Source organism: Lethenteron reissneri, unplaced genomic scaffold, assembly GCF_015708825.2.
Source record: "Lethenteron reissneri isolate LAM-NWPU_2019-01 unplaced genomic scaffold, ASM1570882v1 scaffold_1581, whole genome shotgun sequence".
In the NCBI taxonomy this organism is placed as follows: Eukaryota; Metazoa; Chordata; class Hyperoartia; order Petromyzontiformes; family Petromyzontidae; genus Lethenteron; species Lethenteron reissneri.
Genome location: NW_026891313.1, coordinates 127,663 through 139,405, shown reverse-complemented (window position 1 = coordinate 139,405; position 11,743 = coordinate 127,663). Strand labels below are relative to the sequence as shown.

Below are 11,743 nucleotides of genomic sequence, written 5' to 3'. Positions count from 1 at the left end.
AAACAACCAAAGAAACTTAGATTAAGGCCATCAGTCTAACTCGTACTACAACAAACAAACATGGCCCAAACCAAAAAACTTTCGAAACCAAAATCAAGCCATAAAAGCAATGAAACAGTGATCATAGGAACTGTGACCGAAATTTTCACAATAAACGACGTAAACAACATGTACCACCAGAACCCTGCAGCCATAGCTGGCTGCATGAGTCACTCCACAACAGCAGGAGCATCAGTCGGAGTATCAACATTTTCAATGCACCTTTAAGATCAGCGCACTAAATCAAAACACAGATCATACTTCATGTAGCTGACGTGCGCAGCGATCGCTGTCGTGGTGGAGTTGATCGTATTTTACTGGGATAATCCCTTTTGACTCCACACCAAGCTGTCTTTTTGTGCCAGTATAAGGTGCTACATTCGTGAACGAATGCAATGAAAACAGGTTGATTCACGAGAACAGCATGTTCTTTTTCTGCCATAACAGAGAAAGAATGTATATATAACGTGACTTTTGGCAGACTGGCCCAACTTTATTTATGCCCATAGGATAATGAAAGATAATGCATAAGAATAGGGTAAATCTATTCTTATATTTTCACACACACTCACACAGACCCACAGACTCACAGAGACCCACAGACTCACAGAGACCCAGGTCACGTGACTGACCCCTTCGCCCCGCCCCCTTTCATCTTCTCTCCCCCGAGCCCCGCCCCCTGGCCACGCCTCCTGCGTCACGTGTCCACGGGCCCTGACATCCGGGGCCCTGACATCCGGGGCCCTGACATCCACATCCGGGCCTCGCCTGAGCCAACACGTGCGCAGCCTGGGCCCTTCTTCCCGCCACTTCTCCGTCGACTGCCTGCAGAGGGGTCAAAGGGTAAAGGTGTCTGTGTGCCGAGGGGTGAGGTCAAAGGTCGGGTAAAGGTCAGCTTGTTTTGACCTTGCCTTGCCTACTGGCCATGTGCTAATCCTAAGAGACGCTGCTCAACAATGACAGGATTCTGTGAGGTTTGCGTTGCGTTTGTTATCGTGTAGAGGGTGAACGCCACAGGTAGCCAGGGCTCGCCTTGTTCAAACCCCCTTTTAGTCTGTCCCCAACTCTCACGTGAAGAGAATCTGTGCTAGAAACCATGACATTGTTACGTGTAATGCGGCATTTCTTCCTAAATTGCAAGCCGCGTTAATTACACTGGTCAACAACAACAAAAACATGTTTTCTGGCCTGGACTGTTGCAGCTGTTCTAGGCTAATTTCAGGGTGCCGATTCTAAATCTGATCTCAGATTTGCTCTATCACGTCTATTTTTTATGCTATCGGCATACCCCATTTTCATTGATTTTACCCGATTAACTCTGTCACTTATGATTGCAAGTTGTTGCGAGTCAGTGACTGCTTTAGTGTTAAAATACGGTGCTGTATTTTTAGGAGAGTGTGCATATAATATCATTTTATGTAGATATCCACATTTATTTAATATTTTTATTCTGCCGTTTTTATTGAAAATGCAATATTTGATAATATCTCAAAAACTGATGTGATGGACAAAAACTGATGCCAGATTTGGAATCATCAGCACCCCAAAATGACCTTAACACCGTTGGAATACCTTATGCCACAAAAAGTGTGTTGACCAGTGTTATGTATGCAATGTTAGTGTGCTGATGTCACACGTAGCCTTTGACCAGATCACTCACAATGCACGCAGCCTTTTCCGATTTTGTAAGCTAAGCAGGGTTTGTGTCAGAAGTGCTTTGGATGGGTTGACCACCACCACCACGTGCAGTATAAAGGTGCTGTGGGCGTTGTAGACAGCAGTTGGCAGTGCAGAAACCCCTATTGGTGTACTGCACTCCCCACCACCACTCCACCACAAACCCCACTGACCAGCGTGGTGAAGTATAGTCAAATATCGCTCTTGACCCGACCCACAAGACGTGTGCGGAGGTCATCATCCAGCAGTGGAATTATTCAAGCGGACTGTACATGTATGATGCGAGAGTTCCTATACATGTACACGCGTGTGCGTACACATGTATCGGCAGTGTGACAAGATGACATCACCTCTTTTCACGACCCTGAGTCACATTCCCCTGGGGGTCATTAAATAGGGCAATCAGTCACGGACGCCAGTGCAGATAATAAGATGGTGCCATTGTCTATGATCATGACGCTCAGAGGAGGAACGCTATCGAGATGTAATTGTATAACAACAGCTCTTTAGTAGTAGGTTTTTACCCTTTAAACTGGTACAAAAACTTGACACCTTTATACAAGGCATCATGTTTGCAATAACCACAACACAAGCAGTCAAAATGCAAACAAAAAGAAACAACTCTGATGATGATAATGATATGCACTGTCCTTGATGTTGATTGGTCCACACCCCAGACAGCTTTTCTTAGAGCCTAGTCTCGATTGGTGTTGGTTTCCTTTAAATAATCTTTGCTTTGCAGGTGTGCTTGGACGTGGGAAACACAACGCGAGAACGAGATGGACGTCAGCTGCCACCACAACGAGACGATCGCATTCTTCTACCGCAACAGCAACAAGCCGCTCTACGACGAGTGGTCCTTCACCAGCACGCTGGTCATGGTGCTCGGCCTGACCTTGTGCCTCGGCATCATTCTGGCCAACGCCCTCGTCATGTTCGCCGTGTACATCAACAAGACACTCCACCACCCCGTCTACTTTCTCATGGCCAACCTGGCCGCGGCGGATTTATTTGCCGGAGTGGCGTACATCTACCTGGTTGTCAACACGGGGCCCAACACTCGCAAGCTGTCGCTGGAGACCTGGATGCTGCGCCAGGGGCTGATCAACACGAGCCTCACCGCCTCCGTCGCCAGCCTCCTGGTCATCGCCATCGAGCGCCACGTCGCGCTGTTCCGGATGCAGCGGATGAGCGAGCGGCGCGTCGTGACGGTCGTCGCGATCATCTGGCTCGTGGCCATCATCGCCGGCGCCATGCCCACCATGGGCTGGAACTGCGTCTGCGACGTCGGCACGTGCTCCACCATGGCGCCGCTGTACAGCGCCAGCTACGTCGCCTTCTGGGCCGGCTACAACCTCTCCATGTTCCTCATCATGGCGGGGCTCTACGGCCACATCTTCGTGAACATGTGGAGGGACAGGATACCCGTGCTGCAGAATAGCTCCAGGTGCTCCCGGAGGCAAGACGCCCCCGTGAGCTTGCTCGTAACGGTCACCATCATGTTGGGTAAGCGTTGTGGGTCTGTCTGGGCAGAACATTCGACAACACGATTCACGATAATTGTTTTTTTACCCTTCTATCTGGCAACAAAACTGACACCTTTTTTACAAGGAGTCACGTTTGCATAGACCACAATACCTGCAGTCATAATGCAAACAAAAAACATAACTCTGATAATGTACGCACTGTCCTTGAAGTTGATTGGTCCACACCCGAGACACCTTTCCTTAGAGCCTAGTCTCACATGGTGTTGGACCAGAGCGCCAAAAGGCGCACAACTGTTTTTTTGTTTGCATTACGACTGCAGGTATTGTGGTCTATGCAAACATGACTCCTCGTAAAAAAAGGTGTCAGTTTTGTTGCCAGATAAAAGGGTAAAAAAAAAGCAATTATCAAGGCTGGTCTTGTTCCACGCGTCGCTGCCAAAAATGGCTCGTGCCGTCTCTCCCAGGAGCCTTTATTGTGCTGGACGCCGGGCCTGGTGATTCTGCTGCTGGATTCCTTCTGCTCGGACTGCAACGTCCTGGCCTTCGAGAAGTACTTCTTGCTCATAGCGGAGCTCAACTCCGCCATGAACCCCATCATCTACTCGTTTCGGGACACGGAGATGATCGCCACTTTCAAGCGCATCCTGAGCTGCCGAAAGGCGGGATGCGTCGCAGCGAGCGGCTCCGAAAAATCAATTTCCACGTCGAATCCCAACCTGGTTACGGAGATCGGTCACGTGACCACCGCGAGTGCGATGAAGATGAATCAGATTGTCATCTAATATCTAATTGGGCTAACCATGCATGTTTTGATAATTGTTCTTTTACCCTTCTATCTGGCAACAAAACTGACACCTTTTTTTTACAAGGAGTCATGTTTGCATAGACCACAATACCTGCAGTCATAATACAAACAAAAGAGTACACGAGCTTGGAGCATGTATATAAGCTGGGTGCCTTGACAAAGGAATTTGCATATCAAGAGGAATTTAGCATATTTATGGGAAATGCAGGAATGTGATTAGTACTACTTATGCCTGTGCATTATGCAGGATTAGCAGCATCAAAGGGAGAGAATATGGGAAATGCAGGTATGTGATTAGTACTACTTATGCCTGTGCATTATGCAGGATTAGCAGCATCAAAGGGAGAGGATATGGGAAATGCAGGTATGTGAATAGTACTAATTCAGCATCAAAGGGACAGACCTGGTTTTCACCTGAGGACGGCTGCTTGCGTTGTGGCCGAAACGTCGTGAGAATTATTTTATTATGTTTTATTTTTATTATTTTATTATTTCCCTTCTACGTGATTTTACCGAAAGAACCAAGAAGATGAATCCCTGCAGTCACGAAAGCTTTAAATCGAAAAATAAAACAAACAAAAACATAACTCTGATAATGTATGCACTGTCCTTGAAGTAGATTGGTCCACATCTGAGACAGCTTTCCTTAGAGCCTAGTCTCACATGGGTGTGGACCAATCAACTTCAAGGACTGCACACATTATCAGAGTTGTGTTTTTTGTTTGCATTATGACTGCAGGTATTGCGGTCTATGCAAACATGACTCCTTGTAAAAAAGGTGTCAGTTTTGTTGCCAGATAGAAGGGTAAAAAACCAATTATATTTTTTACTGGCAAATGAGGTTCCAGTGGTGATGCATGTTTTACTCGGAAGCTTGTTGTTTCAAAGATATGTTTTACACAAGTCACATTTAACTTGGTGTTTCTTCTTCTTGTTTCTTTCGGTAAAGTCACGTAGAAGGGAAGTAATAAAATAATAAAAAAAAACATAAAAACAATTCTCACGACGTTTCGGCTACAACGCAAGCGAAACGTCGTGAGAATTGTTTTATATGTTTTATTTTATTTTATTATTTTATTACTTCCCTTCTACGTGACTTTACCGAAAGAAACAAGAAGATGAATCCCTGCAGTCACGAAAGCTTTAAATCGAAATTGGTGTTTCTTGAATAGGGTTTTACTGGAGGATGCGTTGTTTTTCGTTGGTTCTCTTCCTGTTCAAATGACGGCTGCCCCCCAGCACACACGAACTCGTGTTCACGTGGCCCCCCTTGCGAGCGTCCGTGTTAACGTGGCTGTGTGTGTGTGTCCTTCAGGGACATTGTAAACAAAAATCTCGTATTTTGAAAAGCGTCGCTCAATATTTCTGTATTTATTTTTCTTTTTTATTTATTTTGGGGGCCTTTAAACGCTTGTTCAGAATTTTGTTCCGAGCCCATTTTGCGTTGCGTTTTCTTTTGAGCAAGGCAATCGTCTTGTGTGAGAATACTGCCTCCGTTGTGAGAGAAGTCGGTTGTTTTGTGGTGATTATTGTGTAATTATTGCGGCAGTTGCTTTTAGAAAACCGGTGGTTTATTTTTGTCTACAAACAAGATGCTGGACCAGCAGGCAGGGTTGATTGGAAATGACCGCTCGTTTTTCCATCTTTGTTCTCACTTCACATTGGCAGCAATCACAAAGGCTCCGTGAACGTTGTTAAGCTACGAGCATTGTGTAACCTTCACGTGGTTCTCGTGACGAAATGGCAAAATGTAACTTTCTTGCACTGTACAAATGTTGGGAGATGTGGGTTTCGTCGTAAAGAGAGTTACAGCACCGTTATTTTGCCGTTAACATTCACTTTTAAATCTTTAACGACGGCCACATTTCCACAGTGCAGTGATCGTACTGAGATGTGGGCGCGGTCCCGCCAGTCCATCGATGTATCCCACAGCGCAGATTCTACTGGCTGCAGGAAGGCCACAATGACATTACAATGTGATACTGGTAGGAACCACCTGGTTTCACCAGCCCACAGGGGATTATTGTGTCTGTCCGTCCGTCGTGCATCCAAAATGGGAGGGGTGGGGCTGGGTTGAGAGGGGAGGTGGGGGGAGGGGCTAGGTGGGGTGGGGCTGGTGGGAGGGGTGGGGCTGGGGTGGGGAGGGGCTGGGTGGTTAGGGGCTGGATGGGGGGGTGGGAGGGGTGGGGCTGGGTGGAGAGGGGAGGGTGGGTAGGGGCTGGGTGGGGAGGGGCTGGGTGGGTAGGGGCTTGATGGGGGGGTGGGTGGAGAGGGGTGGGAGGGGTGGGGGAGGGGCTGGTCACCCCGTGGTGCCCTTATAAAACTCAACGTTTAACCTACTCACGCCGGCTTGTGCCCGCCCTCACAGTCGGGCATATTTGCGGAATACACCACGCCGCCGTTGACCCTGCAGGCCATTGAGCGAGCAACCCAACGTTCCTACCAGCTCCCTCCGCAGCAGGATGTGTTTGAGAGCAAGTCATAGTACTCGCCCACATCGAATTGTTCATGCTGTTGAGAGCTGGGCTGCTGTGCGCTTTGGTATCGCAAGTTATAAGATTACAAGACCCCGCGATGAAAACTTTGCGGTTGGGAAATGGCAAAGGAGAGAACGGCACTCCCCACCATTACCTTGAGGGAAGTTTTAGCTGTGTTGAAATCTCGGCAAAAAAAAATGTTTTAACATTATCATCAGTCTGGTTCCCAGATAATTGAGTTGGTGTTTCTGTGCGGTATGAGCGCCAACTGTTTAAAGGACTGAGTTGCAAAAAAAGTCTTCATGAATTAGTTTTTGGCAGAGCGACGTTTCTCTCTGCGATGAGATATTAAACCTGGTTACAATGTGTATGTGTGTGTCTTCAAGAATTAGTTTTGGCAGAGCGACGTTTCTCTCTGCAATGAGATCTCATTAAACCTGGGTACAATGTGTGTGTGTGTGTGTCTTCAAGAATTCGTTTTTGGCAGAGCGGCGTTTCTCTCTGCGATAAGATATCATTAAACCTGGGTACAATGTGTGTGTGTGTCTTCAAGAATTAGTTTTTGGCAGAGCGGCGTTTCTCTCTGCGATGAGATATTATTAAACCTGGGTACAATGTGTGTGTGTGTGTCTTCAAGAATTAGTTTTTGGCAGAGCGACGTTTCTCTCTGCAATGGGATATCATTAAACCTGGTTACAATGTGTGTGTGTGTCTTCAAGAATTAGTTTTTGGCAGAGCGACGTTTCTCTCTGCGATGAAATATCATTAAACCTGGGTACAATGTGTGTGTGTGTCTTCAAGAATTCGTTTTTGGCAGAGCGGCGTTTCTCTCTGCGATGAGATCTCATTAAACCTGGGTACAATGTGTGTGTGTGTGTCTTCAAGAATGAGTTTTTGGGAGAGCGGCGTTTCTCTCTGCCATGAGATATCATTAAACCTGGGTACAATGTGTTTGTGTGTGTCTTCCAGAATTAGTTTTTGCAGAGCGACGTTTCTCTCTGCGATGAGATCTCATTAAACCTGGGTACAATGTGTGTGTGTGTGTGCACGCTTGTGGAGGTAATGCATACTAGAATAATAAAAAAACTAGTGGCATTCATGGATAAAGTTGGTGGCAAAAGCTTCCTACTGCTACCACGTGTTCAAGTGTTTATACATTTCGTATATTTTGATGGTAAAGTTTATTTGACGTCTGTTGCGGTTGTGCAGATGCCGAACATTAAAACATTAATAACGGATATGAATTACCGAGTCTGTGGTTTTTTCGAATGTGAGCACCTGCTGTCCAGTGTCCCGTGAATTGCACGCATGGTCATGAACCTTTGTCAGTGTAGAGATGTGTAGATAATTACCAAAATGTTGACCGATGAAGTGTTACTATAGAAATCTTGGTGAACCACAACTAAGAGTGGATGATGAAGTTCAGTAAAACCTTGGATTGCGAGTCACTTGGTCTGCGAGTGTTTTGCAAGACGAGCAATTTTTTAAAAACAAATATTAATTTGATAAACGAGTGAGGTCTTGCTATACGAGTAGTACGTTCTGTCTGCCGAGCGTCACGTGATCACAACTGATATACGAGTGCTTTGATATACGAGTGCTTTGGATTACAAACACGTTTCCGGAACGAATTATGCTCGCAATCCAAGGTTTTACTGTAACTCAATATGATTGACCGTGACGAAACCCACCAATGATCAAATGATGTCCACTTCGATGAGATTGTCTGATTAAAGGTAATACGATCATTGAGTAAGTTGCAATGCAGATAAATAAACATGATCAATGGTACTATTGTGGAGCTAGATTTGAAGCTTTCGTGACTGCAATGATTCATATTCTTAGGTTATTTCGGTAAAGTCACCGTGTAGGTAAAAACATTAAAAAATAAAATAAAAATCACGACGTTTCGGAGGCAACACAAGCTTCCGTCTTCAGGTGGAACCGTCACAGCCACGACAGCTGTATCAAGTAAATGAGAGATTGCAGGAGCTACCACTCCGTTTATATAATGGTGGTAGCTCCTGCAATCTCTCATGTACTTGATACAGCTGTCGTGGCTGTGACGGTACCACCTGAAGACGGAAGCTTGTGTTGCCTCCGAAACGTCGTGATTTTATTTTATTTTACTTTTTAATGTTTTTACCTACACAGTGACTTTACCGAAAAAACCTAAGAATATTGTGGAGCTATTTAAATATATATTTACTCTGCTTGACTGCCCTGATAATATTTGTGGGGGGAGGGGGGCTGGGGAGTTGCATTGCCCAACTTTTAAGTAGCCCAGTGCCAAAGAGTGTAGTGCTCGAATCGCCTCCACCCAGAGAATGACTCCAGAGAGAATCCAGGAAGAATAAGTATAACCCGTAAAAACAAAGTTTTTCACTATAAATCCTTTATATACGTGGCGGCTAGAGTCCTCTCGTCCTCTGGCTTGAGATGGCTGCCACCTATGGGTCAGATGATTGTCTGCCAGTATTAAGCAATTGGTAATTAAATATTTAATTTGTTTTCCCTAAACAGTGTAAAATTTTGGAAAAAAATGTTCACGAACATTAATTGTCTCGCACAACGAGTCTGTGTGCAAAATGTCAGCTCGATTGGATCACGGGAAATGGGTTAAAAAACGACCGAAAGATTTGCACGGTCGTAAGCACGCAAGCAAGCGAACTTAATATAAAGGATTTAAAAAGGAGCGGGGAAGTTGCCGAGGCACTTCTGAATCGGTCCTGGTTGTCCTCTTGCATCAACCCACACTGACCAGTCTGGTGAAGTATGGTGAAACAACCCCTATGATGACCAACGCAGTATGGGAATGTCTTCACCCAATGGTGGCTTGGCGAAGAGATATATCGTCATTATTATTGAGACATCTTAGTGTGGGTTCGATAACAAAAAATGTCATTATTTATCCGTAGAAGTCATTCTCAGTCCCAAGGACCTTTTTAAGACGACAGGTTTCATATTGGCTCACAGGGGGATGCCGTGCTCACCATCTAAGATTCTTCAAGTTCCACCCTGCCATCCTCCGTCCCTCAGTCTCTCAGGCGAGTCGTGACACAATGCACCCGGCCCTAACAACACACCTCGCCCATCTTACGCACGCCGGGTTACTTTTGCGGTTTTTTGTTGCTCGCAGAGCTGGACTACTGGTTTTTCTGCCTGTGCGAGTGTAGAATGAACGCGGCGTCCGTGCTCACGGGGTGCTGTGCCATTTTTAAATCCTTTATATTAAGTTCGCTTGCTTGCTTGCGTGCTTGCTTACGACCGTGAAAATCTTTCGGTCGTTTTTTAACCCACTTCCCGTGATCCAATCGAGCTGACATTTTCCACACAGACTCGTTGAAAAAAAAAATTCCAAAAATTTTACACTTTTTAGGCAAAAAAAAATTATTTTACATATATTCAAATAGAACTCATTCTTGGCTTTGGTTGAACGTCACAGTATAAGAGCCCAGAGCGTAACCCCTCCACAGGCCGTGGCGGAGTAGCGCAGTTGGTAGCGCCCTCGCTTCCCATGCCAAAGGTCGCGGGATCGATCCCCGCGTCCTCCACAGGCGAATGTTTTTAAATCCTTTATATTAAGTTCACTGCCACGCATATAAAGGATTTATAGTGAAAAACTTTGTTTTTACGGGTTATACTTATTGTGTGTGTGTGTAATAAACCTTCTCGAGACGACTTCTGGAATCAGTCCTTTATTTTCCACTTCCACAGTTTACACACACTCCCCGTTGCTGGCAGGCAACGGGAAGCGGGCAGACAGCCAGCAAAGTCGCACCGCTCACGTGGCACCCAGAGCCCCGTACGCGCGTGGCTCCTGCTCCCTTCGTTCCCAGGTCTGCTCCCGACTCCTCCGTCTCTCCCCCTCTTAACCCCTCGGTCACGTGGTACCCCTAAGCCAATCTCCAGTAGTCAGCGTCGAACACTCCAGATCACTCCCCGTCAACTCCCGGGACCACGCCTCTGATCCGGCTTCCCATTAGCTGAGGCCAAGATCGGCCAAGCCAATCACCTTAGCTAACATGCCGTGATCACGCCGAGATCATGCTCCCGGGCTCTCCCCTCATTGGCTACAAAGCGGGACCGGCAAGCCGATCGTCACGTGAGTCATACATGGCTCTCATTACGTGTACGGTTATGGCATCGGGATCGTTATCTTGAGGGGGCAGTTAATGATTAATTCGGTTGTGTCGAGTGTCCCGAGGCCCTTTAATGTCCCGTGGGTTGCCGTGTTATTAGCTCGCAGTGTGACGTCGGTTTATTTTGTTGATCAGATCTAGTTTTTGTTTTTGTTGTTGTTGTGATTGCGATGTGCCACATTTCGTAACGATGTGTTTATTGTATGGGGCTTTTCTCGCGATCGCGATGTGTGGACTGTACGTACTGCATAGACTGTCTCTCTGCACGGATACGGGTTGTGAGGTGCATTGTTGTCTTCCTTGGTACGGATCGTTAATATGTGAGCCACGAACCAGGGCAGGCACTCTGATTGGTCGGGAGCTTAGCGGCAGTCCCTTTGATGTGGAAGCCTGGGTGCGGACGTCGCTGAAAGCACCGATACGGCCCACCAATGGCCGTGAAGGATCGCGGGTTAACCAAGGGATTCTTTGATGTAGAGGGGGATAAAAGGGAGGGCACTCTTATCAGTTCGCGTTCTCAAGTCAGCGATCGGAGCAGTCAGCTTGCCAGGCACTGGATCGTACGTGTGACGAGTATCAGCGCAGCCAGGCCCCGCTCCCAGTGAGAGCTTCGTGCACATCCGAGCCGAACAACGAGTACGCGAGAGAGAGAGAGCTGCGAGTTAGCATAAAAGCCTAGGGAGATTAATTCGAAATAGACGCGGTAGGTCGGGTTTAGACCGTCGGGAGATAGGCTAGCCTTACCCTGCTGATTCAGACTCTGATTCAGGTAATAGTGACTCGCAGATGCGCCGGTCTCTGTGGTATTGAGGAGCAGAACCGGCCCTAGACCTTAGGGGGCCCTAAGCAAAATTTGGTTGGAGGCTCCTTTGATGTATGATTTTTTTCACCCACTAGCTAGCAGTGACTCTAGGGGGCCCTCTGCTGGCCACGGGGCCCTTTGCAATTGCAAGGGTCGCTTAGTGGCTGGGCCGGCTCTGTTGAGGAGTGCTGGGAGTGGTGTGGGCATAGGTGTGAACGACGGGTTAACGCATGAATCTTACCCTCGATTCGGTTATCGTTACGCTTGCGCTGTGCTGTTAGTGGGTGCACATGGTGAGCGACGGTAGGATTGCA

At 46.9% G+C, this 11,743-nt stretch overlaps 1 protein-coding gene across 1 annotated transcript; it reads left to right on the top strand.

Annotated features, from left to right (window-relative positions):
* Positions 1–686: 686 nt before the first annotated feature.
* Positions 687–4,050, top strand: LOC133362694 (lysophosphatidic acid receptor 1-A-like). The gene is made up of 3 exons (XM_061581615.1): positions 687–882; positions 2,459–3,239; positions 3,671–4,050. The coding sequence occupies exons 2-3, from the start codon at positions 2,496–2,498 to the stop codon at positions 3,983–3,985; spliced, it is 1,059 nt and encodes a 352-aa protein (XP_061437599.1). The 5' UTR covers positions 687–882; positions 2,459–2,495; the 3' UTR covers positions 3,986–4,050.
* The last annotated feature ends 7,693 nt before the right edge of the window (positions 4,051–11,743 follow it).